Source organism: Peromyscus eremicus, chromosome 18 (genome assembly GCF_949786415.1).
Source record: "Peromyscus eremicus chromosome 18, PerEre_H2_v1, whole genome shotgun sequence".
NCBI lineage: Eukaryota > Metazoa > Chordata > Mammalia > Rodentia > Cricetidae > Peromyscus > Peromyscus eremicus.
In genome coordinates, this window is record NC_081434.1 from 14,035,012 (window position 1) to 14,062,263 (window position 27,252).

The window sequence follows — 27,252 nt, forward strand, 5'->3', positions numbered from 1 at the left end:
CTCCCTTGATCCTTAATTACTCTTAAGCCAGGTCTTTCTTTTATCGTAATGCTGACATAGGGCAGCAGCAGATTTAAATTATGCTTTTCATTTATCTGAAGAGTCACAGAGTAAGCTATTTCAAATGAATGATTAGTTTAGAAAAAGAAGTAATCTGAGTTTTTGTTTCTCATCTCAGTAGATTGTTGTGGGTATTAGCATGTATCTTATTGCTCTAAATATGTTTAGGTATGGTTTTGCTTTTGGCTAAAATTGTGCACTGAACATGTGCAGAATCCTGATTGTCTTCATTCCTTTATTCACTTAGCACATGCTGGAGTGCTTACTATGTTTCTGGCACTTTCTCTTGACTTTGGGAATGTAAAGATTAACAACACAAAATGGAGACCTTAGAAAGGAGTAGGACAAGAGGATTGGCTCCTTAAGTTCTTCTGAGAGTTATTATGGAATAAGTAACTGTTGTTAGTAAATGTAAATTAACAGGCACTTTTGGCTTTAGAAATAATACTAGAATTAGACACAGAAAAGACTTTGCTGTTTCTAGGACAGCTCTGCTCTAGAAGAAATGATTCTTGACATTAGATTAAGACATCAGCTCTTATCTAAATAAGATAATAAGCTTTTAAGTTTATCTATCAAATATTCTGTGTTAGTGTGGTAGTGCACACTTCAAGAAATACAATCTGTGTATTTTTTTTGTGAAGGCAGGACTGCTAGACAGAAGAAAGCTGTTGTGGGCCATTCACCACTGGAAAGTAAGCACTGTGTACAGTTCTGTATACAGACTGAATGAAGCCTGCAAAGTATCTGTTGATCTGCAATTCAATCAGTAGCATCCATTTGCCATTTATTATGCAATTTTAACCAAATGGCTTAAGTTTAAATTTTTCTTTCTAGAAAAAATCCTTAAGATAATCATAGAATACTCTGTTTTAGCTCTGATTTCCCTCCTTTTAAAGCTTTGCCTTTTTGCCACTCGTGGAATAAATTTGTTCCTTATTTTAATTAATAATGCTATTGTTTTTCTTTCTATTATGTAGAAAATTAAAAAGGATCCTTATACAGCAACTATGGTAGGATTTTCCAAAGTTACAAACTACATTTTTGATAGTTTGAGAGGAAGCGATCCCTCTACACATCAACGACCACCTTCAGAAATGGCAGATTTTCTAAGTGATGCTATTCCAGGTCTAAAGATAAATCAGCAAGAGGAACCGGGATTTGAAGTCATCACAAGAGTGAGTGGAGATTTTAAGTAACCTAGTTTGTAACATTTAATAGGAGACTGCAGTCTGAGTACCGCAGAAAAGAGACTCACTCCTCATGTCTCTTCCCTGTAGCCCATTCATAGTAGTTTTCTGCTGACTAATAAGTATATCTGACAATGCTAGCGTGCCACCAGATGCTTGACTCATTCTCCTATACCGTCTCTTCATTACTGTGGCGTCTCCTGTGGTTGGTTTTTGGTCATAATGAAGAAGACGTTTTTGTGGAGTGCAGAGAAGTAAAAGGAGTGTTGAGTTCGTCTGTTAGTTTTGTGTGTTGTTTGCCCATTTTTGTGTAGGTACCAGAGGCAGCTCCGACATGACACAGGACTTTTGTTGTCCTTATAAGTCTTCACTGAGATTGATGGGTTTGTGCCCTGCATTAAGGCAAATCTTCATATAATGTTGAACAAAGCTTTGAGTTTGCTGCAAGTCTAGGCTTGCTCATAATTATAGAATTGTACATTTCTAAGTTGTGGGACTTAATTAAAGGCTTTATCTTTAAATAGTATTTTTAAATTACCAGCATCTATTAATTGAATAAAAACAGTAGAAATTGCCAAGTGAAACTAATGAATCATGAATCAATTTTGAGAATTGCAAACTTCAGTTTGGAAGAAAAGCTATTTTAAGAGTGTGATTAGTGGAATAATTATATATTCTGTCTCTTCCTAATAATGTACCATTTGATTTGAGGGTTTCATAGAATTGATGTTGAGTGCTTTTACTAATGTAATTGAAAATCTAATGGCAGAACCTTTTTAACGACAAATACTTGGAGTCTCTGAATTTGTATCCCAGTTGATTATGTTCCGTAGGAGGGGAATGTGTGTAATCCTGGCTAATAAAGCTAGGTAACTTAACACTGGAGAATGAGGAAGGATGCTGGGAACATTAGAGCTCAGGCCTTAGAAACAGTGTCCTAGGAGTGTTGGAATATGCCTCCATTTCCTCTTATAGCTGTGTGAACAGTTCTGTTATTTCTCTTCCTGTTGTAGATTGATTTGGGAGAGCGACCTGTCGTTCAGAGGAGAGAGCCTGTGTCTCTGGAAGAATGGACCAAGAGTGTTGACTCTGAAGGAAGACTCTTAAACGTGGAGAGCATGAAGCAGATGATATTCAGAGGGGTACTGCAGCTCTGATCCTGATTGTATCAGTTGTCTGTTGGGTTGTTTTGATTTCTTTTCCAGGACAAATTGACTCTCATTTCTTTTTTTTTTTTTTTTTTGGTTTTTCGAGACAGGGTTTCTCTGTGTAGCTTTGCGCCTTTCCTGGAACTCAGGGTAGTCCAGGCTGGCCTCGAACTCACAGAGATCCGCCTGGCTCTGCCTCCCGAGTGCTGGGATTAAAGGCATGCGCCACCACCACCCGGCTGACTCTCATTTCTTTAATAAAAGCTAGATTAAAGTTTCTGTATTGAGAGGAAGAGTGGGGTGTTTACAGCTCCCCTGTGTGCTGACTTTGGGATGTCGATAAGTCTAGGAGAAGATAGTTTTTCTTGTTTTGTTCTGTGGGTTACATGAAGAGGCTTCTAACGGTGGCATTCCTCTTACCCAGTAAGATCCACTGTACGGTCTACTATACTCCTGCTCTTGGCAGCTTGCTTTTATCTTCAGGGTCTGGACATGAGAATCAAGATAGTATTCGTTGAATTGAATTATTTTGGGGTCAAAAACTTAAGTATTAAGTTTCCCATTTATTTATATTCAAGTTTTATGAACTTAGGATATTCTTTTTCTTTTTAAACTAATGTGATTAATATGAATACTTTCTTTAGGGTCTTAGTCATTCATTGAGAAAGCAAGCATGGAAATTTCTTCTGGGTTATTTTCCTTGGGATAGTACCAAAGAGGAAAGAACTCAATTACAAAAACAAAAAACGTAAGTAAATGATGCTTTTATATGTTTATCAGAGAAATTGAAGTAACCCACACATACAAATTAAGTTTATGTGAGGATTTGGAATAGACCACAAAATGGTAGAACAGTTAGATTTCATCGTTTCAATTTAAAAATTAGAAGCAATGTAATTATTTCATACCAGAAATACTTGTTTAAAAGGATCTTATTATAGCTATGCTTGTGAATATGTAAAATATGGTAGAATGTCCTAGCTTCCTGTGCTAACTTTGTATCAGCCTTTGGATACTTAAAGACAACTATGTAGGTACATGTTCAAGTATATCATTCATCTCTTTTGTTTTTTGTAATTTAATTATAAAATTATAAAACTGGGTTATACATATATTTGCTATTTAGATTACCTTTAAATTATTTTTATTGTACTCCTACACTGGTCACATGGAAGAAAGAGTCTTTTATTTCTTACCCTTCCTAGGTGTTTTCTTATGTCCAGTTTTCAGTAGTCTCTGATTTGAAACCGTTCTCAACCGTTATGTGCATATTCAAAGTCTTTGTCAATCTCAGCCTTTGTTGTATCTTGTATTAGCAGTTTTCCAGTAAAAATGATGGGGAAACAAAGTTTTAAAGTTGGGTTTAAAAAGTTATTTGAATTCTTACTTCTAATTATTCAAAAGCTTTAGTGACTAAAATATTTGATGAGTGGAATAAGTTTAGAAATCATTTCAAGAATTGTTTTCTTTTAATGTGTACCTGAAATTCTAGCAGTTAAAGTTTATCCTGTCCATTTCTTCTGTTTTCATGTATGTCTAACTAAACATTTCACTGTCATGAACTTAGACACCACTAGCATCACAAATACTCTGGTCCACTTTGTGCAGAGAACTCGAGCAAACAGTGTCACAACTCGAGTCTCAATGGCGTTCTTGGTGTGCATTGTCTCCACAGTGATGAGTACTTCAGGATGAAGCTGCAGTGGAAGTCTGTCAGTGAGGAGCAAGAGAAGAGAAACTCAAGGTTGAGAGATTATAGAAGTCTGATCGGTACGTTTCCATAGTAACTTTGGAGACACAAGAGATCTTGATAAGATACAGAAGCAAAAGGCATGATGAGATACTGGCACTCAAAAGAAGTCTGGGTTGGAAAGTGCGTGGGATGCGGTTAGTGTAGCAGGCCTGTAAATTCAATCTTTGCTTGGTTAAGTACTGATGTGCTTTATTTCATAATGAAATTAAGAAAAGATCATTTGCTTATTTTACAAGATTTACATTTTTTTAATTCTCTATGAAAAGTGATGTTGTACTTACTATCAAAAAATTAGAAACTATAGATGACCAAAAAGAAGAAAATAAAAATTATGTTTCTGCTACTTGGAGATACTTACGGTTAATGGGCTTTGGTTTATATAACTTTAACATACATATACTTTTTGTCTGTCTATCTGTCTGTCTGTCTTTCTACCTACCTACCTACCTACCTAAATGTTTTGAGACCAGGTCTCTCTATGTAGTCTTGGCTGTCCTGGAGCTTGCTATGTAGACCAGATTGGCCTGAAACTCGCAGAGATTCTCCTGCCTCTGCCTCCTGAGTGCTGGTGTGCACTATCATGCTGAGCCATATTTTATTTTTAATTAAGTGATTTTAAATGGAAAAATTTCAAATTTGAAGCTAGACTATTTCCTAAGGAACAACTATTCTCTAAGAAAAGAGGTGTGAATGCACTGTTACCATGGCAACCGTTAGACTTAGTTCTGGGATGTCTGAGTTATTAAAGGCTGCTTATTTTGTACTATACACACCTGCTTGGCAAGTGTCACTTCACAATTGGTTTTACAAATGAGAAAATGGAAGCATTAAGAACATGAATGGCTTATCCATTGTCACCAATAAGCATAGAGTCCAGTTTTAGTCCTCTTTAACTGTCCCTTCACATCCTGTTTGTATGATTTTTGCACAGAACTTAGTTTCAGTTGTTTTGTATTGAATTTGTATATGGATGCTTATAGGATCCTAAATACATAAAGATATTTTGTCATTGCTCTGGCTACCACCACCCACGTATGGAAGAGAGAACTCTAATTTAGCTGGTGTGGTGGTGTATGTATATATCCCAGAACTTAGGAAACATAGGCAGGCAAGTTGATTGGAGTTCAGGCTCAAACTGGGCAACGTAGGGCAATAATACCAGCCAGCTAGAAAAACATAGCAAAACTCTGTCTTAGAAAAAGAAAAAAAAGCAAAAGGCCGTCCAACTCTAGAAAGCTATTATTATACCTAGAAATCTCTATGCAAAAGTAATTCAGAACCTTTGTGATATGCAGATAACTACTGCCATCTGTTGGCATTAGTGCTTTTGACTGGAAAGCACATATTCCCTGGAAAGTAAGCTACTTAAAACTCTGGTTATGGGGGAACCTGGTTCGGTGTCATAGCTTGTTTAAAGATTCCATCTGAAGGCATCTACTGTTTGCAGTTTCATAGAAGAGAAGATGGTGAACTACGTTTGCCTTCCCCTTTTACTGGACATTAAATGCCCAAACTAGAAAGGAGTCTAGACGTTAAGTGGTTGAATGTTTGAAGGCCCATTTCTTATACATGTTGTAGCATCTCCCCTACATTTTAAGCTGTAATGACTCTCATCTTCTGTCTCTTCTGTGCCTCACTCATTTGTTGCAGGCATCTGGTGGGGAAAATCTAGATACTTCAAATCTCTTTTTAAAAAAAAACAACAGGGTCTCATGTAGTTCAGGCTAGCCTTGAACTCCTGATCCTCCTGTCTCTACCTCCCAACCAGCTTAAATCTCTGTATGATTTGAATTGAGACATACTTATTCACTTTGCTCATTTTTAGACAAAAATAAAGGTTACTGAATTGTTTCGTCTAGAGTTTTCCAGTGGCGCGCGCATATATACACGTACATACATATGTACATACATATACATTCATACACACGTATGGTACATACATACACACACGCACGCACGCACGCACGCTGTGGGTGAGATAGGTGGATGACGGGTTTATTGGCCAGCTAGTCTCACTATTTAGTGAGCCTGGGTTCAGTGAGAAACACTGCTTCAAAAAGGGTGGGGTGGAGCAATGGTTAAAGACACCGAAGATTGACTTTCGGGGTCATACACACTCAAACCTCCATTTACACATACAAAATGTGTTCATGCTCACCTTTGCTCAGGAGGCTGTAGGTCTTGTGGATCACATGAAGAAGCTGGATTTAAGTATGGTGGAAAGCTGTTGGAATAAGAGTATGTTGTAAGAGTATGCTATTTATATTTTAATTGTTTTTGCTGCTATGTGAAAATGGGTCCTGTCAAGTTGTAAGTAGGAATAAGAAAGCTGTCTAAGATATAAATAGGATTAAGGAAGCTACTGAGGAGGTAGAAGTCTAAGAGGTGGTGGTAGTGCAGTTAGAGGACCCATGCAGTTGATAGAATTTACAAGAATTTTGGTATATTGAATGTTGAGTGGAATGGAGTTGTTTTTGTGACTTGAGAACCTAGGTGCTCAGTATTGCCAGTTCCTCAGCTGAGAGATGTCGAGCCGAAGAGTAACATGACCAGAGTTATGACTTAGCAGCACGCTTGGATGCCTGCAGAATGGTTCTAGAGGAGCAGAAGTGGTGGGAGGAAGACATTTGAGGCACTGCTCAAGTCCAGATGAGGGGTGACGGCTGCTGGACGTAGGAGACTAACAGCAGACAGACTTGTATGGAGACTTGAAGCTGCAGTGTGCATCCTGCAGCTCCCTGGTGATGGGGAGTGGAGCAGAGGCAACAACAGCAATGTCTAGATTGTTTATTTGTTCAGGGCCTCTGAATGTTTGAGAAGAGCAAAGACAACACCATGGCTAGAAAGGAGGTAGTTAGGTAGGGAGTCAATGTGTTGGGTGGGCGATGAGAATTTTGGCTTCTCTCTATATATTTTTTTTAAAATTTTTATTTGTTTATTGTGTATACAGTGTTCTGTCTGCACTTATCCCTGCAGGCCAGAGGAGGGCACCAGATCTCATTGTAGATGGTTGTGAGCCACCATGTGGTTGCTGGAATTGAACTCAGGACCTCTGGAAGAGCGGCTAGTGCTCTTAACCTCTGAGCCATCTCTCCAGACCTTCTCTATGTATTTGAAAGATTTAATTAGTGTACAATGTCAGTCAAGGGAAGGAAGGATGGATGTCACAATTGTAGGGTGAGCAGCTGGAGAAATAGAGTTGCTGTGCTTTATTGACAAGGTGGGACAAGCCAGAAGAGACAGGTTTGTAAAGGGCTATTTGGAATTCAGTTTTGGATAATAATTTTGGGTATTCACTAATTAATATGTCAGAATGAGGGGCCTCAAGTTCTAGGGTGCGTTAGTAGCTGGAGATAAGTTTAGGGTCACTAACATCCTGGTTAAGAGACTGGGTGAGCCGGGCGGTGGTGGCGCACGCCTTTAATCCCAGCACTCGGGAGGCAGAGCCAGGTGGATCTCTGTAAGTTCGAGGCCAGCCTGGACTACCAAGTGAGTCCCAGGAAAGGCACAAAGCTACATAGAGAAACCCTGTCTCGGAAAACCAAAAAAAAAAAAAAAAGAGAGACTGGGTGAAACAGTGATTTAGGAAACTAGATGAAGACTTGACAAGCAGACAGTACGATTGGAAGAGGCCTCAGAAACGAAGGCACTTTCATTTACAACTGGGGACATCATGGAGAAGCCAGGAAAAGAAACAGGCGAGAGAGGAGACCGTAGTTTCCTGAAAGACTAATGAACATGGTGGCTCAGGAGAGATGCTGTGGTGTCAGGAGGGCAAGGGCTCACGATGTGGGCAGTGCTGAGATCACCAGTCTGACTGTAAGGAGTGCTTTGTGGGTTGTTGAGTGTGACAAGACGGTTAGCCTGAGTTCAAGAGGGAGGAAAATGAGAGAACTTGGACACGGCACATGCAGCTTGTGTGAGCCTCTCTCTCAACAGATGGAGATTGGGGCAGCAGACAGGGAAGAGTGCTTGAGAAGGTTTCTGTGTGAGGAGAGCAGCACACAGTGGAGTGCTGTGTGTTGAGTGAAGGAAAGTTGACCAAACGGAAGAGGAGGACGGACAGGAGTTCCTAGAGCACCAGAGAATTCTAGTCCTGTGGTGGCTGCTGGTGCTGGAGCTCATGCATAGGAAGGCAGGCTGCCTTAGTCACTGTCACGGAAGCTCATTCATCAAGATGGGGGAGAGGGGAGTGAGACCGAATTCCCATGCAGGCTGATTACTTTTTTTTTTTTTAAATTTATGTGTGTGTGTGTGTGTGTGTGTGTGTGTGCGCGCGCGCGCGCGCGCGCGCATGTCGCCACAGTGTATGTGTGGAGGTCGGAGGACAACTATGGGAGGGAGTCAGTTCTCCAGGAATTTTTCTTTCATTAATTAAAGCTTGTCAAGAAGTGAAATTAGTAAGAAATTCTATGCTTGTTAGATAAAAACTTTATATAAGAATCTGTTTTTTGAAATATGTGATGATTTTCTTCTTTAGAAAAAGATGTCAACAGAACGGATCGAACAAACAAGTTTTATGAAGGGCAAGATAACCCAGGACTGATTTTGCTTCATGACATTTTGATGACCTACTGTATGTATGATTTTGATTTAGGTGAGTTCTGTAAAGTTTTGATTTAAATAAAGACTCTGTGTTTATTTTAGAATTTAAATGATTGGCTGGTTGGGAAATGGTAATTGCCTTAGAAGCCTTTGAGGCTGTGACTCCACAGGAGAGCCCTAGGTTGTCACAGCAAGTCACAGAGGCACTGTGGAACTCTTAATTTTTTGAGAGAGTTATAGTGATATCTTCAGGACATTACTGTACTAGCTGAAGTAGTTTTAGGAATTTAACAGTAGCTTGCTCCATTTCTTTTGATGAAACTACTTATTTGTAAGGCTGGATATTTGGCCTTGCTGTGTAAAAACAGGTGAGGAATATGAGTGAAGACGGTGATCTATTAACTTCCAGCTTGGAGGACTGGTATAATGCTCAACAATGCTCATTAGTTCAATGGACAGAAACATAGGCTGAGCATCTCTTACCTGAATGGTTTGAACCAGTGTTTCAGATTTCATGACTTTTTGGATTTTGAGAGCTTATTTGGAGGTTCTAGCTGGGGAGGGAAGCTATTCAGATCTGCTAGACTGGAGACTGTTTCCTCTATTTGGAGATGGTCGTTCTCTGAGTGCAAAAGTTCAGGAATGACTCTTGTGGAGTACTAACGGAGGAAGCAGACACCCTCGCAGCCACCCAGACCAGCTGAGTCAACTGTGGTGGTCAGTAGGTGACAAAGGTAGCCAGGTCTCCCTCATGTCAAACTTTGGAATTGGAGTGTGTGCATAGACTTCACGCTGGGCATCCCTCATCTGGAAATCTGAAATGCATCAAAACCTGAACCTCTCAGCCCTTGATGAGCTGTTTGGAATAGGTGTTTAATAAATGGCTGTTGGTAATTTCTTGAAGATTAGGGAGACATTAAAAATGCATTTGTGGAGAAAGTCTGAGAACCATTGTTTATACTTCCTTCTTATGGAAGAAAAATCTTGGAGTTCTGAGATTGTAGAGTGGAGTGTTTTGTGAGTCCTACCGAAATGAGTTATTAGGACTGGCGTGTGAAATGTTAAATCATATAGGGAAGGGACACTAGCGGGGAGAAAAGCTAACAAAACAATAGTGTTTGGGTTGGTCTTACTCTGTAGCCCAGCCTGGCTTAGAACTTGATATGTAGATCAGGCTAGCCTTAGCCTTGAACTCACAGCGATCTGCCTGCCTTTGCCTCCTGAGTACTGGGCTCAAGGGAACCAATCTTTCAAGTAGCAAGAGACCTTGAGCTGTTTCTCTCCCTAAGCATCAGCCCACTATAAATAATAAGTAATGCATATTCCTGAGTTCCTACTGTTCGAATGGCTCCCAGCTGGAAACTGTCAGAAATAGTGTTTTCCAGATGATTTCAGGAGAGCTTTGGGCGTCTTTTGGAGTAGCTGATTGGATACTCAGCCCATTTAAACTCAAATGAACCTTAAATTATAAATAACATTTTCTTCATCATTTATATTTTATTAATTCTCTCGGTTATTGTTCTCAACGTATCAGCCTTTTTAATGACAATATATTGAAAATTACAGAGCTCTCATTAAAGTAAAAAATGTAGCCAGTCCTATCTGCCATACCTGTAGTGAACTTCATACTGGATCATTGAAAGCATATGGAATGACTTTCCGATTATAGAGTGCTGTCATACTTGATTTGATTTTAATTTTATATTATAATAATAGCTGTTTGAAGAAGTGAGGCTGTTAGTCCCACTTTATCAGTTAAAGTGTATTGGTTCAGAAAGTGACTCAAGGTTGAATAAGAAGATAATTGATCCAGGGTTAGAGATTCTAATCTTTGTTACTAGCTGGCATTCTTACCTCTATACCAGCGGTTCTCAACCTATGGCTCATGACTCCTTTGGGCTTGCATATTGGATATTTAAATTATAATCCATACCAGTAGCATATTAAGTTATGAGGAAACAATGAAATTAATTTTATGGCTGGGAATCACCATTGCGAATCGCCGCTCTATACCTTCAGCACTCCAGTCCATTGCCTTTTTAACATTTTAGTATTATAGAGAATAGGAGCATTGTTTTTGAGAACAGGTGGCATTATGCGTTCTTGCCGATGATAATTTTGAAATAAGAATTCACATATGGCTGTGAAGAGAAGTGTATCAGTTTGCCATCTCTATTTGTCTGCACTAACTCCAGACTTTCTGATCAGACACTTGAGGTATCTGAAACATAGTTAAGTTTCCCATGAGTAACTGGGTTTATTAGAAGCTGAAATAGCTGTTTCGACAATCAGTGGGCCACAGTTTCTGTCCATCACTCATACTTAACCTAGGCAGTAAATTTAGTCTTCTGATGACTCTATCCTGTTGACTTGTTTTCTTTACTCACACATGAGTGATGAGTAAGTACATCTTCCTGGAACTCAGTCTTGCTATTGAGAAAATAGATCAAAATGGTGCAAAGCATACAGAAAACTTAAGGAAGAGTAACTTAGAGAACACAGGTCCTGTGCTTCAGGAAGTGTCTGTGGGCCTTCTGTTTTGTTTCGTACTGTGTTGGAACCCATTTTTCCTAGTGCCTTTACCCAGCAGGTCTGCATAAAGAGGATGATTAGACCACGGGCCTGAGTACAGGTGTCTAAGATGGTCTGCACTTGACTGTGCTGTGGAGGTCTTTTGCTCCATCCCTTGGCATTGTTATAAAAAGCCCTTTGGAATAAAGTTCTGGGCCAGTGGATAAGGATCCAGGCCCACCTGAGGCTACCCTGCGTTTCTATCTGTTCCTCTCCCCTCTTTATTTCTAACTAAGTCTCTTTTTCCTCATTCCTCAAGAGTCCCTGGGGTAAATAAATGTGGGAGCTGGTCCCCCCAGTACTGTGGATGTTCACAAGGACGACCCTGAATGTTCAATAACAAGTTAAATTCTTTTCAAAATACTGTGTGCAAGAAAGTGCTACAATGTCTAGTGTTTTTAAAAATAATTTTTCCAGGTGGTGGTGCAACACACCTTTAATCTCTGTACTTGGGAGGCAGAGGCAGGCTGATGTCTGTGAGTTCAAGGGGAGCCTGGTCTACAAAGCGAGTTCCAGGACAGCCAGGGCTACACAGAAATTCTGTCTCAAAATACAAAAACAAAAAAGCAAAGCAAAACCTAAGATTTTTTTAAATTTTATATTCCAGTAGATAAGTTTTAGTTACCTGAAAAATTGACCAGCAAGTAGACTGAAGTTTTATTTTCAGTATAAGAAAGTGTATACTACCAAGTGAGTTCCAGGAGAGGCGCAAAGCTACACAGAGAAACCCTGTCTCGAAAAACCAAAAAAACAAAAAAAAAAAAAAAAAAAAAAAGTGTATACTAGGGTTATAAGAAATGTTATTTCTCCCACGTTTCCAGCTGTAAAAATAATTTTGGAAATACTTTAGAAAGTGAGATGCTGCTGATTAAGATGTACAGTCAGCAGTAGTATAGAATCCAAGTGCAGGTGAATACAGTGGTAACCAGCTTTACCATGCCTCAATGAATAATAATTCATACATTCGTTCTGCCCCACAACCTGTACCCTGAAGAACATGATCTAAAAGAATGCAATGGTTTAAAGGCTATCTGAAGATAAAGAATAATTTGACAGCTTGCCTCAGCTAAGACTTACAGAAGAAACAGGGTGGTGATCTCATATGAGAGCTGAAGACTTAAAGGATTAAATTAGCTTTCTAGAAAATTTTATTCTTCATAGTTTAATAACAAAGCTCCCCCCTCCCCAGAGGAAAGGTACATTGTAAATCTTTTGAATAGCACACTTTGAATTTTTCTAGCGTAGAGTGTGCACTGTCAGGGACAGTAGAATCATACTCCTTTGCACTTCTCTCAGGTCAGATTAATTTCCTTCATACTTTAATTGGTTTAGGTTAATAGTGTCCTTTATTTCATTGTCAGTGCCAGATTGGAAAAATTCTGATGATAACCATTTCATCTTCTTAGTTATTCCTTTCCTGAAACTCTGTGTTACTTTCCAAACATCTACATAAATTTGTAGACACGTTTATATTTAAATATGATATTCTTTTCTCTAAATTTCTTGCTTGGAACTATGAGAATTGGTTGTCTTCTTAGAAACCAGGTGTTCTCTTATGCTAATATGAGTGGCATCTTATTTTCCCACAGGTAGAGATTAGACGTAACACGGCAGGAAGATTGTGTGGAAAGGCATTGTAGGGGATGATAGAGCCCAGGCTCATGGTGATGTAATAAGATTGTGTGGAAGGACATTATAGTGGATGATAGAGCCCAGGCTTGTCATAATATAGTAAGATTGTGTGGATGGGCATCATAGTGGATGATAGAGCCCAGGCTTGTGATAATGTAATAAGACTGTGTGGAAGGGCATCATGGTGGATGACAGAGCCCAGACTCTTGGTAATGTAATGAACGTGGAAAGGAATAGTACTGGGTGACAGAGTATAGACTCATGGCAAATAGAGCTTCACTTTTACTATAAGGAACTGTGAGGTTATCTGAGTGCCTTTCTGTATTATACATTTGATCTGAATTTTCTAAAAGGACTTTGGCTTACCTCTATTCCTGGTAAAAATAAACAGGAATGAGCGATGGACACTTGTTTGTAACTTGTAGCAATATTGTCCTCGTCTCCTTTTTAAAGAGGCACTCTTTAAATGGCCTCCCTAAGAAAGATTTTTGCTGAGCAGAAATGCAAGTTTTGGATTTGCAAATGAAAGGCTGTATGTTACACAGACATTTCAAGGTACTAGTTTGGATCACTTTGTGCTGAGTCTAAATGGCTTGGACTATAAAGTTGAAGCTGTTCTTGGGGAAGAGGCAGAAAGCAGAATTGCAAGTTCAAAGCCTACCAGGACTACAAAACACAGGCGATAGCTCTTTCCACTCTGCTCAGGAAACTGATAAGAGAAGTTCAAAGTCAGCCTGGTCTACTAAGTGAGACTGTCTCAAAATAGAAATGGGAAAAAAAAAATGAAGATATAATGCAGTGGTAGAATGTTTCCTGTCATGTGTTTACCCTCAACACCATTGCCAAAACAAAAAAGAAGAAGGAAAGAAAAATGTTGCTCATTTTGACAACTGTACAAAAGGTACCACAGTACAGGTGAACAGGCACTTTGATACAACAGTTCCTTTGTTGATTAAAATTTTGATGTCTAGGGCTGGAGAGAGGGATTTAGCAGTTAAGAACTGCTGGTGGCTCTTTCGGTGATCCAGACTTCATTCCCAGCACCCACAGATGTCCTAGATTCCGTTCCTAGCACCACATGGTCCAGTTCTAGGGGATCAAATTCCTGCCTCTGGATACCCGGCACGCAGTGGTATACAGACATACGTGCAGGCAAAACACCAAAACCCGAAAATACTAAGTAAGAGTCTGGTGTCTGAAAACCACTTGTAAAACCAGAAACTTGAACATTTTATAGAGTAGGAATAAAGAAACTTGACATCTAGGTGAAAAGCAAAATTAACACTTTAAGTGAAGGGTGTGATTTCTTAACTTGCTGCTTTTTCACATAATCAAGGACTGTAGGGTCATAACTGAGAAATTACTGTGGTAGCAAGGAAAAGGTAGTTCAAGAGACAGCGTCAGCCGCAAGGATGCTAACAGGATGAAGCACAGTTGCTAGCCTTGGTCAGCGTTAAGATACCAGAGGAAGGGGAAGGCCAACGTGGATTACTGTTTAAAGGTGGGACACGGTTTTGTGGCTCTGTTGGTGTGAATTAGCCAGTGCAGTGCATGCTGAGGTGGTGGGCCTCTTCCAGTTTGTGTTTTGCTTTGCTAGTGTGTTCATGGTACCCTGGCCCTGGTCACTCTGGACTTGAACTTTTCTTCCTGATATTTCAGTCCTTCTCTTCCTTTAGTGTTCTCATTGCCTCCCTGCCTGTTTCCTCTGTAGCATCTGTTCCAACATGTGCATTTCATTTTCTTCAGGTTATTTCATCTCTTCTTTCTTGTGATGCTTTTGCACATCTTTTTAAAAAATATTTTTAATTAAAATATAATTATGTTATTTCCCTTCTCTCTACTCACTCCAACCCGGTGTTCCCCCTTGCTCTCTGTAAAAATCACGGCCTGTTTTTCTGTAACTGTACTACATATATGTGCATGTGTATGCATAGGTATGTATGAATGAATATGTAGCCTCCTACTGAGTCCATTCAGTGTTGGATGCGTGCATGTTTTGGGGGCTGACTACATGGTATTGGACAACCAATGAAGGGGAGAGCCCTCAGAAGACTAATTCTCTCTCTCAGCAGTCGTTAGTTGCCTGTAGTTCTTTGCCTAGGGGTGGAGCCCCATGATACTTCTCCTTCCATGTTACCATGTCAGCTGATGGTGTCATTGTTGAGATCTTGTTTAAGTGCCGTATTGTAGAGATTCCATGAGTACAGCTTTCCTGTCATATCTAGAAGACAAAGTCTTGCATCAGACTTCCTGGTTGTCTGGCTCTTTGAACCTTTTGGTCCTCCCTTCAGTGATGTTCCTTGAGCCTTAAGTAGGGATTGTGTTGTAGATGTGTCTATCACTTGGTGCGGGACACCTCACCGTCAGTTCTCTGCATTTTGACCAAGTTGAGGATTTCTGTAATGGTCTCTGTCTGCTGAAGAAAGAAGCTTCTTTGAGGAGGGGTGAGAGCTGCACCCACCTGTGAGAGTGAGGCTGATACACATTCTTGATGGTGACGTCTGTGTTAAAACACATTCTAGTTAAAACACGTAGACTTGATTAATGTGTCAATCAGAAACAACCAATCTTTCCATCTTTTTGTTTTCCTTTCTTTGTGAATGTGAGCATCTGTCAGCATCTGTCAGTTTTTACTCATAGGAAAGTACGTTTGAGCTATATGGTGGTGATATGCACACAGGGATTCACAAAATTTAGGTTCTCAGAGACTTTCCCCTTCCTTTTCTCAGGATATATACAAGGAATGAGCGACTTACTTTCCCCTCTTTTGTATGTGATGGAGAATGAAGTGGACGCCTTTTGGTGCTTTGCCTCTTACATGGACCAAATGGTAAGCAGAGGGATTCCTTCCACCATTCAGACTGAATCCGAAAAATCCGGTTTTATTAGTGTATGAGATTGATTTTAATATCTAGCTACTGTGATGGAGCTTGAAATCGTTACTGCATATTCTTGTTTTACTTCTTTTTAACAAGCTTTCAAGAGGCTGGGGAAATACTAGAATTGTTTTTAATATGAAAAGATTGATACTATCTGTTGGTAGTACAGAAATTATTGGGTTTAATATCAGTAAATGCTGACGTTCTGTAGGAGAGCCATGTGTCATCATAGAATATTGATGAATAGATAAGTTCAGTTTTGTGAACTTCATAGTAGTTTCAGATACAAAGCTAGTGCCGTGCTTTATAGTAGTCTTCTGACCTTCACTGAATGTCTTGGATTTTGTTGTTCTAATGCCTGACTTATCTCCACATGTGTCTTAAAATGTTGGTGTCTCTGACACTTTCTTAGACTCCATTCCTTGTGATTTTCCAGTGAGGATGTGATCACTAGAATGTCTAAGTACAACAACATTTTATCTGTCATTGTTAATATATCTTTGAGACAGAGTTCTAGGGTAGTAGGACAGAGCCACTGTTAACAGAGATAAGGAGGAAAGTCTTGTCAAGCAGTCGGTTAGAAATGATTTGGGGTAGGTGAGTGGTGGGTGGAGGGAGTATGAGTAAACAACGGCTTATATGAAATCGAAAGCCCTGACCACAGAGGGCCCTGTATTGTTTAAAAAACACAACAACTAAACTTGATGCTAAGTCTTTATGGTACATACCGAAATGGGGATAAAGACTCTGAGTCTGTGGTCACCAGTAGTAGTTCTCTGTAATAGAGTTTAATTCAAGGCTCACCTGGGAAGCCTTGCAAAGTATATATCTCTTTTGTTCTGTATTCTCTTATTTACCTATTTTTCTTGATCAGTTTTTTCTTCCTTTGTCTGTTTTCCTTAAATCTATTTTCTATATTTTGAATTTATCCTCATTTCTCTTAGTTCCTTTTCAAATGTGTTCGATAAGATTTATAGTTTTTAAATGTTTTTATTGTTAAATCAGTGCATGTTTAAATTAGTCCTTTGCAGTGAATTGTTTTGGGATCATTTGGAAAGGTGGTCAGTGTTGCAGTAACCCGGTCATATAGTTGTCTCCTTATCTTTTTGATTGGTTGATTTACCTACCTTCTGAGTTCCAATTACTCCCAAGTGCTCTGGAAACCTGAGGCATTTGTTATGAAGGTCTGTACAACTGATGATGATTTCATAAAAATTGTCTATCCTCCTTGTGGTTTTGTTGTTTATCTTTTGTTCACTAGAACTGGTGTGTTCCTTGTTACAGGATCATATATTTGTAGAATGCAGAATTTTCCTAATGCTCTACATGAAGTCATTCAACAGATTTTTGTAGAATCAATACATGAATCTTTAGCCGGTATTTAGTTCAACCTTCTGCTTACAGTATATATCCCCCAATTAATGTGAACATATTGTGTTTATTTTCTTACTTGTAATAATTTTCAACAAAAGAACCAGCATTATCATACTCAAATTTATTGACATATAATTTCAGATGCCAAAATATGCACATGTGCATGTATTTAGGTCTTATACATAAAGACTATTCTCTCTATACATTTATAATTTATAGTCTTCTTCATGTACCAGGAACTTTCAGTTTCTTCATTTTGTCTTTTTTTCAGTCAGTGTTCTATGCTTTTCTCTCTACAGAAGAGTCTGGGGACTGTTGTAGTCTTTATTGTAAAGGATCTCTTTTTAGTCTGCTAACACGTTTACCATGTGGCATTCCTGTGGAAGGCAGTGTGGGGCAGTCAGCACCTGCCTGGCTGTTGGGTTGTGTTAGTACTGCTTCCTGTGCTTTCACTTGACCTTGCTTCTGACTCCTGGTCTTTGTTTGGCTTTCCTCCATGTAACTGGTTCCCTCCTTTTGTGATTGCTGAACCTAATGCCGACAGATTCTTTAGTTTATAAAGTGTAGTTGAAGGCTGAGACTGCAAGGGACATACTGCACTTTGCTGTGTTCATCATCTGTTACCATATAGGTCTACTTTCATCTTCTCATCCCTGTGTTCCCAAGACACAGTCAGAAGTCCTTTATTACCTTTTGCTCTCTCAGAGTAGATTTCCATCGTTTTCTAGATGCTTTTTTATAGCATGACTTAGTCATCTTGGTACTCCAAACCAACTGTAATTTTTGACTGTGAAAGCAAAAATCCTGTCGATTGGCGAATTCATTTTGTCCTTCCCAATAGTTCCTCTGGTAACCGAGGAACTATATTCTGGAGGCATGAGTTTATTAAGCTGATTCCTTAGTTCATTGAAGAGAAAGTTTTACAATCAAGAATGGCTTCTAAACTGATAGTTTTGCTAAAGTACTCCTATAGTACTATTGAAAAAGTGTGAGGGGATGGTGTGAAGTTGTTGTTTAAGGCTTTTCACGAAGGCTGGGGAGGTGGGGAGCATAGAGAAGTAGAGACTTCTGAGTTAAGGGTCGGAATGCCCGCAGGACTTTGAGAGTATTTGTTCTGGCATCTTGGTTGTTTGTCTCAGTGTTGACAGGGAAACTAGTCAACACTGAAGGCTGTTTGAGCACGCAAACTACAGCAGTTCACAGCCTTTCACTTCAAGAACTGTTCATGTTTGATCATATGAAAAGTTAATACCGCAGCATTTATAAATACTTAGATAGCTAGATGCCTCATACAACTCCACGTACACCTTGCATATATTTTTTCCAAGAAATCATCTTTTCCAATGACATTTCAAAATGTCTGTTTAATACAGTACGGCTTTCCGTATCTGCTCCTGTGTTCAGTCTATGGCAGCATCACGGTGTATAACCTTTGCACTTGTGAGAAAGCTTTGTACAAGACAGGTAGTAGTAGTTCATATGGTCATGCTCACGGCTTTGACTTCCCAAGTGCCCTGTTCTTAGCAAATCGAAAAAGTTATTTGTTCTTTAAAATGAGGTTTATGTTAAGCTAAAATCAATTTTGTTTCATATGCTTATTTGAAGGAATGTTTAATAATGGAAACAATTTGATAACTGTTTATGTCCCAGAACATGTGCTCCTTTCTCTAAACATTTTCTGCAGCATAAGAAAGGGATATTGCAGCCGGGCGGTGGTGGCGCACGCCTTTAATCCCAGCACTCGGGAGGCAGAGCCAGGCGGATCTCTGTGAGTTCGAGGCCAGCCTGGACTACCAAGTGAGTTCCAGGAAAGGCGCAAAGCTACACAGAGAAACCCTGTCTCGAAAAACCAAAAAAAAAAAAAAAAAAAAAAAAAAAAGAAAGGGATATTGCTATTGGTCAGTCTGCTGCCGCCACCCCTGTGTTCTTCTTAATCTAAATCAAATAAATAGAGGGAGAAAATAAACCTTGTTTGAGAGCAAGGGTGTTTTTTTTCTTTTTTTCCCTTCCCTTTAGTGATGCTTTAGCTTTTCTGTCAATTGTTTATTTATCACAATCAGTACAGTAGAAGTCCTGTATTTGTCGCTAGGGATCCTATGTTTAATTATCAGTAATAATGTATTTTGAAATACTAAATATTATGTGGTAATAATTATTTTTCTTTTAAAGCATCAAAATTTTGAAGAACAAATGCAAGGCATGAAGACCCAGTTAATCCAGCTGAGCACCTTACTGAGATTATTAGACAGCGGATTTTGTAGCTATTTAGGTAAGTTGGGTGAATACAAGTACACACAGCAGGTTGTAGGGTAAACATGTAAAGGACCTTTTTTTTCAACTGTAAAAAAAATATTTATTTTATGTGTATGAATGTTTGGCCTGCATGGATGTATGCATACCATGTGTGTGCCTGTCTGATTCCCTGGAACTGGGGTTATGAACGGTTATGAGCCACCATGTGAGTGCTGGGAATTGAACCCAAATCCTCTGCAAGAGCAGCAAGCACTTTTAACTGTTGAGCTAGCTCTCCAGTCCTGGTAAAGGAACTCTTCCTCTTTCTCTCTCTCTCTCTCTCTCTCTCTCTCTCTCTCTCTCTCTCTCTCTCTCTCTTTCTTTTTTGGTTCTTCGAGACATGGTTTCTCTGTGTAACGGCCCTGGCTGTCCTGGAGCTCACTCTGTAGACCAGGCTGGCCTTAAACTCAGAGATCCGCCTGCCTCTGCCTCCCAAGTGCTGGGATTAAAGGTGTGTGCCACCGTGTCCGGCTTAAAGGAACTCTTAAAGACAACAGTGCCCACTGCTGTTGCTAAGTTTTTAAGAAGGGTAAGATCACTTGGTATCATGTTGTCACACACTGACTCATTTGTTTAGTGGTTTTTAAAAAATAAGTTAACCTGTACATTTCAGTTGCTTCCTTGAATGGACAGAATATAGTCAGACATACGTAGAATGCATAGATAAATTGGAGTTTGATAAAGGTTCCTCGGTTCTGACATATTAGCGTAAGAATAAGCCCTATTTTTTTTCTTCTGTATAGAATCCCAGGACTCTGGATATCTATATTTTTGCTTCAGATGGCTTTTAATCAGATTTAAAAGGGAATTTAGTTTTCTAGATATTCTCCGATTATGGGAGGTAAGTTCTTACATTTATTATGGAAAGAAACAATTTATTCTGTGTAGAGTTATAAGTATATTCTCATAGCTTCCCTGAAATTTCTAAGGCAAGTGGGTTTGAAAATGCATTTGTGATCTTCTCTAACAACTCTTGGTTCCTGGACTGTCTCTTCAGAGCACAGCACTAAGATTTGAAGCCAAGTATCCCAGAAAGAGTTCTCTAGATCATTGCTACTTGTAGCCTGTATTTGGTAGATTTGACTTTATTATTTTTTATTTTCAGATTTTTATTCTTTTGAGAGCTTTATATGTTTTAATTGTATTCACCCCTTCCCCAGTTCTTCCCAAGTCCACTCCCCCTTCCCTACCCACCCACTTTCACACTCCCCTCTCTCTCCCCCTTCCCTTCCCTACCCACCCACTTTCACACTCCCCTCTCTCTCCCCCTTCCCTACCCACCCACTTTCACACTCCCCTCTCTCTCCCCCTTCCCTACCCACCCACTTTCACACTCCCCCCTCTCTCCCCCTTTTAGAACCCTACAAGACTGATTTGTGTTGCCCAAATAGCTTTCACTGGAGGGTGGTCAGCTTACCAGGGGTACACTCTTAGATCACTGGAGGGTGGTCAGCTTACCAGGGGTACACTATTAGATCACTGGAGGGTGGTCAGCTTACCAGGGGTACACTCTTAGAGGAAACTCTCTCTCCTTTTCCAGCAGCTAACAGTTGCTAATAGCTCCACAGCTCGGGGTCATATTGTGTGCTCAGCTCCCCTCCCCCTGCTGGGATTTGGTCTAGCCTGGGCTTGAACAGGTCTTATGTGTGCTGTCACAGCCAGTGTAAATTCAGCTGTTCACCTTCCCTGCTGTGTCCATAAGAGACTGTTTCTTTGTAATCAGCCACCATCTCTGGCTTCTACACTCTTTCCACACCCTCTTCCACAGTGATCCACCCCGTGGAAGGGGTGTAGTGTATATGCCCCCTTTAGGGCTGAGTACTCTTCTGATTCATTCTCTATACCTTGGCCAGTTGTGTGTGTCTTTATGTCAGTCACCATTTACTGCAAATAGAAGCCTCCCTGATGAGGGTTCAGAGACACATGTGTGTCTCCATAGGTATAAAAATAAGTCATTAGGAGTTGGTTTTATACTATGTCCATTTAGTAGACTAATAGTAGGTTCTCTTTTAGGGCCTATGACCCATCTATCTGCAGTTTCTTGGCCCAATAATGTGCTAGGTATGGGTTTCATCTTGTGTAGGTTCCCCAAAAAGCCAAAATTAGATAATACCGTATGACCCAGCTATGTCTTTCTTGAGTTAGTCATGGTTAGTCAGGGTTCTGTATAGGAATAGAACCGATAGAATGAAAACAAAATGGGGGGGTTTATTTGTGAATATAAAAAGAGGATTTATTAGAGTAGCTCACAGCAGTTTAGTTCCCAATAGAAAGGCCAAGAATCCAGTAGTTATTCAGTTGATAAAGCTGGAAGTCTCAATTATTCTTCTGTGCTGGAATCCCTAAGAAGTATATTCTAATACCACTAAGAGAATGCCTTAGCAGCAGACTAGATGAACTTGCCGGTGAGAGTGAAGAGCACTCATCAGCCGTACTCATCTGAGAATGCTGTCTGGCAGGACACACCCTCTGTGCAGCAGAGGCTCGGACAGCAGGGGGTAGTCAACTACTTTCTGATTGGAGGTTTTGTGAAGAGGGTTACATTTGGGTATACATTTTAGAAAGTTTTGGTTTATAGACTGAGACATTACAAAGGAGATAGCTTGTGTTTTCCTTTTTCAATGAATTTAAGTTACAACACACTGATAATAATAAATAACAAGCATATCCTGCCTCTTTCCCTCCCCATGCTGCTACTTTTTCTTTATTTTCAAAAAAAGATATAGTTCTCTTTAATTAGTACCCCTGTTCCATTTCTCTTTCTTTTCTCTATAAAGGGGATTCATTTTTCTGTTTTGAGTATCCCTTTATTCCATTTTCTACTCAGAGTAACTTTCAATGAAAAACAGAAAATGACCTTTTTTATTGCTCTTGTTGAGTATCTGTTAATAACAGATCTAGCATGGTTTTAAAAAGTACAGTACTAGTATAATGTCTTATTATTGTCATATCTTTATAAAAACTAAGAATGACAGAATTTCTATCAAGGAATACGTATGTAATACATACGTAGCGAACTCCTTTCACAGCTGGGAATTGGTTCCTGCACTTCCGGTAGAGAAGGCTGTGTGCTAGTTGAAGGATATTGCTTTGTGCTGCTGTGTTCTGCGTGGATTCCTACTTAAATGTGTATCAGATATGTATAAGTAGAACCTGGACTTTTTTTTTTTTTTTACAGTTTGTTTTCATATAATATACTTTGATCATGTTTTCCCCTCTTACAACTCCTCCCAGATCCTCCCCCTCCCCAACCACCCAGCTTTATTTCCTTTCTCATTCTCTCTTAAAACACACGAGTGCACGCATACATACAAACAAACAAACAATAATGTGCACAAACCCCAAAACAAATGAAGCATGGAGTTGTTTGTGGTGGCTCCTACTCCTGGACATGGGGCCTGCCCTGGAATGAGAACCTGAACTCTTTAAAGATGAATTAAAAATACTGTTACCACTTAGCTGGACTAACTCCCGAGTCTGTGTTTACCAAGTAGCCCGAAACTTTGAGGTTAATTGCCTTGTAATTAAATTTCTGAAGCTGGATTAACTTGATGTATTCCTTATGAAAGTAAAGGCATTTCAGCTATGCTCCACTGGCATGGTTTGTGTGGTTCCTTTTTCTTCCAAGAAAAGATGTCATTAAGTATATTACCGGGGGAAACAAAGGTCTTGTCTTGAGTTTGTTGGCATCAACCCATATTTAGGATAAAATGTAGGCATTGCTCAAATGTGTTTGTAGTTGGGGTGTTAATTTTGTGTAGTTCCTTTGTTTTTTGTTGGAATCAGGGATACTCTTGATCTTGAGTTATAGGATATAATACAGGGTTTTTACTGTATATGGTGTAGAGGTATCTCTGGTTGTTTCTGCTCTTATGTACTATAATTAGGCCTTTTTTAATTTGTAGGATTTAATCCCCCTTAATTTTTCTAAGTACTGAAGATTTGTGAGAAAGTCAAAGTTCAGAAAAATATTGGAAAAGATCTGACCTTTGTGTTTTAAGGCTGACCTTATGAGTGTGCCATTAGTCAGTAGTGCTTTTGATTATTAGCTGCTCACTGTAGTTATTTGAAGAGTCACACTGGAAGTAGATCAGATATTAACTTGATTTTAATTCCTATGTAACCCCTTCAGTTCGCATGTGTTGGGTAGAAACAGTGGACTATCCCAACTAGGCATGTTTATTGCTTCAGAATTAGCATGTATTTTTTGAGGAAATAATTTAGAATGGATTTTGTTTACTAAGTAACTTCCATGTTTTGTAGGTAATGTGGACGGAACTGCCCTGTAAGAACTTCCATCTTCTTCTGTGTTGTGCTATCCTGGAGTCAGAAAAGCAGCAGATAATGGAAAGGCGTTATGGCTTCAATGAAATACTTAAGGTGGCTCTTCTCTCACTAGATGATGGTATTCTGGTGCTTCTCTCCAGTGGTCCTCATGCACAAAACATCTCTTTGGAGTGTTGTTGAATCTTACGAGTAACTCACACTGTGTCCCCCTGGTTTTCTGAGAGTGACACTTTAGTAAATATATATTGCTCAGTTATTATCAGGTGGCTATTTAGGAAGAAAAGTAAATTCAGCAAATGGTTTCTTATAACTATGAGCTAGAAGATTTGAGATGGCTGCAGGTTTAATGTTCTATAAGCTTATTAGTTATTCTTTGGCTTTAAAACCTGAAGAATCTAATGAAAGAGGTATTGGATTTTCTGTGGATTTGTAGTATGTGAATTTTTTATATTATGGGTAATATCTGCAGTGCAGTATAATTGGTAATAAATTGCTTATGTTTTAGAACATAATAGAGCTTTCTGTTTTGATTATCGTTCTCTTCTGTTGATTTTTTTTAGCACATCAATGAATTGTCCATGAAAATTGATGTGGAAGATATACTATGTAAAGCCGAAGCAATTTCCCTACAGATGGCACAGTGCAAGGTATACAGGGTTGCAAATAATTGCAGTATTTTCTCCCTCTTTTTATCAGCTAAGGAAGGATTTTCTTCTAAAGAAAGTGGACAGCAGTCAGCAGATGGAGGGCAGACACAAAGCTTTTGTTTTAGTTACTTTTGTAAGTTTACCTCACTTAATTGAAAACAGTTGACTGATTATGCCAGATTGGAAACATTTAATTGGCAAAATGGCAAAAGTAATGAAAATATTTCTACAACTGGAGGCTGTAGATTTTAAGTGGTAATACATTATCCAACTTAATGAATACAGAACAGGATCTCTTATTAAATATGCAACATCCAGCACCAAAGATAGGTGATGACCAGAAGCATGTGGATGGTAGTTTATCTTACTACATTTTTCATCAGGCTCTTGTTTCTAAAAACAAAGATAAATTTAAGGTTTTATCTGAATTTAAACCAAATCATTATAGCGCCCCCCCCCCTTGTTTTACTTTAAAACTCAGACAATTTTATTTTAAAATTATAATAAAGTTAAAGAAAAACTCCAGGGCAGACAAGTTGCAAATCTCAGTAGCTGCTCAGAGGAGGGGATGAAGGAGAAAGGAAGACAAACAGTTCTGTTTAGGCCAGCATGGCAGCTCTGGGGGCGTGGTGGTGGTGGTGGTGGGTGTGGAGACAAGAAGGAAGCCCAGAGAATCAGAAAAGCAGACTTGGGTCCCTGCCAGCATCAGGAGGAAGAGGGTGGAGGCAGGGAGGAAAAGTCTCACACCTTTCTGTTCAAAGCTCAGAAACATAAGCAGACCCAGCCAAACCCCATAATTCATAGGAACTGATGGCTTTTTCATTTTTAGAATTTTTGTTTCTGCTTTGTATCATTTCCCCATCCTCCATGGGTCCAAATAGTTATTTAGTTTAGTTCCAGGGAAGTTTGTTGGATAGCTACTCTGTTTCAAAACCCGCCTGTAAGATTACTTTGAATCTTTAAGGAGCTAGTGTTTCCTGGGGAGATAGAATAACTACGAACAGGAGAGGAAAGAGGTAAATTCGAAATGTTAGAAAACCAAATGGGGTTTGGTTGGTGCGTCCTTACAGTCCCACCATTGGAGAGGTGGAGTTATGAGGATCATGAGTTTAAGGCCAGCCTCAGCTGTGTAATGAGTTTGAGTCTAGCCTGGGCTACATGAACCCCTATACAATTTAATGAACTGTAAAGGCCATAGCAAGCAAGCAGACAGCCGTGAGAAGCAGCTCCCTCTGGGAGACACTGGGTAGAGTGACGAGTCTGGGTGAGGTCCAGGAACTGCTTCTGTTTTGACTCCACTCTGCTGTGTGACAGAACACCGACCCAGAGCTCACTGGGAGAGGCCTGTTTCCACCTAGAGGTCCCAGCCCATCATGGAGGGAAGTCGGAGCCATTGAAGAGGCTCATGCTTGTTAGCTAGTGCTTGTCACAGATGTGTGTGTGTGTGTGTGTGTGTGTGTGTGTCTGACTTGACTGTCTTTCTGTTCTGTGTGTATGAATGAGCATGTGAGAGAATATGTCCTTGGAGGTCAGAGATGTTGGTTCCCCTGGCTGGGGTTTCGGGCAGTTGTGAGCTAACCGAGCCTTCTCCGGCTCCTACCCAGCTTTCTTATGCAGCCCATCCCAGCACCACTTGTTCAGGGAATGGCGGGCCGGGCCTGCTACGTCCATTAGCAATCCAGACAACCCCTACAGACACGGCTACAGGCCAGGCTGAGCTGGGCAGTCCCTCAATTGAGAATCTTTTCAGATGACTCTAGGCTGTGTCGTGTTGACATTTAAAGCTAACTAGGAAAGTGGATGAGATGGCTAGAATTTCTTTTGAAATACAGATGGTGAGAGAAGAGCGTGGGGCACTTACACTGTTGAAATAAATGCTCGGACTCCGAAATGAAGTAGTATTAAAGGGTTACTTTGTGAATATTATTTTTCCTCAGTAGTAAATAAATGATTTTATATTTGATTTTTTTTTTTTTTTTTTTTTTTTTTGGTATGCAGGAATTGCCACAAGCAGTTTGTGAGATCCTGGGGCTTCAGGACAGCGAAGTTACAACGCCAGATTCAGACACGGGTGAGGATGAAAACGTTGGCACTGCTTGTCCCACATCTGCGCCTCGGAGTAACACCTTGCCCATCCTCGCTGCTGCCAGTGAAGCCAAAGACGACAGCCCAGCACAGACATTATCATCCCCAAACGCCTGCAGATTAACACCTGCATGATCATTTGTCTTACATTTTTTAAGAGATACTTTGTTGTAATTCCTTTTTAAGTACATGCAAGGTAGACATTTACAGTCTTGGTATTGATCATGCTTTAAGTTTTATGGAAAGACAGTGTACTGATGTTCTTGCATTAAAGCTTTACAAAGTTTTAAACTAATTATTTTTGTAGTTACTTCTACCAAATAGCCTTTCCTTTTCAATAACATTCCTTAGTATTTTTATAGCTAAGTGTATTTTATTTTGTTGCTGATGAACTGGGATTGGATAAATACTACAAGTGGATGCTTTGGAAATTACGCACTTTGAAAAGCATTCATTGTTTACTCTTTAGTGGGCTTTGGACTTGATAAAATTAAATGTTGAGCCTTTATAAAGCATTCTAAGCTGAGGAGATTGTTACTCGGTGATGAGATTTAAAAATGTAAACAAATTTGATTTTTCTATTGTTTACAACAATACTCAGCTTACATATTTATGCTGGTTGAATGTGATTTAAATTAGACATTTTCACCAATGTAGTTACTGTGTGGATAAAGAACTACTTCAACCTTAGCAAGTGGATTGGCAGTATGTTTTTTACAAAGAATTTTTCTTCACTTGTATATAGACTATATATAAGTACTATTTATGAGTATAAGAAAACATAGTCCT

At 39.5% G+C, this 27,252-nt stretch overlaps 1 protein-coding gene across 2 annotated transcripts in view; it reads left to right on the plus strand.

Annotated features, from left to right (window-relative positions):
• The window catches only part of Tbc1d15 (TBC1 domain family member 15), a 64,195-nt gene extending 37,437 nt beyond the window's left edge, over nucleotides 1-26,758 (plus strand). The window contains exons 7-18 of one of the 2 annotated variants that reach the window (XM_059245130.1): nucleotides 705-755; nucleotides 1,041-1,238; nucleotides 2,264-2,392; nucleotides 3,043-3,146; nucleotides 4,074-4,168; nucleotides 8,632-8,748; nucleotides 15,629-15,729; nucleotides 19,322-19,421; nucleotides 20,188-20,285; nucleotides 23,708-23,824; nucleotides 24,292-24,378; nucleotides 26,377-26,758. In XM_059245130.1, the coding sequence (XP_059101113.1) occupies nucleotides 705-755; nucleotides 1,041-1,238; nucleotides 2,264-2,392; nucleotides 3,043-3,146; nucleotides 4,074-4,168; nucleotides 8,632-8,748; nucleotides 15,629-15,729; nucleotides 19,322-19,421; nucleotides 20,188-20,285; nucleotides 23,708-23,824; nucleotides 24,292-24,378; nucleotides 26,377-26,598 (1,419 nt within the window). In that variant the 3' untranslated portion in view covers nucleotides 26,599-26,758. The remainder of the gene's footprint in view (nucleotides 1-704; nucleotides 756-1,040; nucleotides 1,239-2,263; nucleotides 2,393-3,042; nucleotides 3,147-4,073; nucleotides 4,169-8,631; nucleotides 8,749-15,628; nucleotides 15,730-19,321; nucleotides 19,422-20,187; nucleotides 20,286-23,707; nucleotides 23,825-24,291; nucleotides 24,379-26,376) is intronic. The other variant, XM_059245131.1, reaches the window with a different exon arrangement.
• The last annotated feature ends 494 nt before the right edge of the window (nucleotides 26,759-27,252 follow it).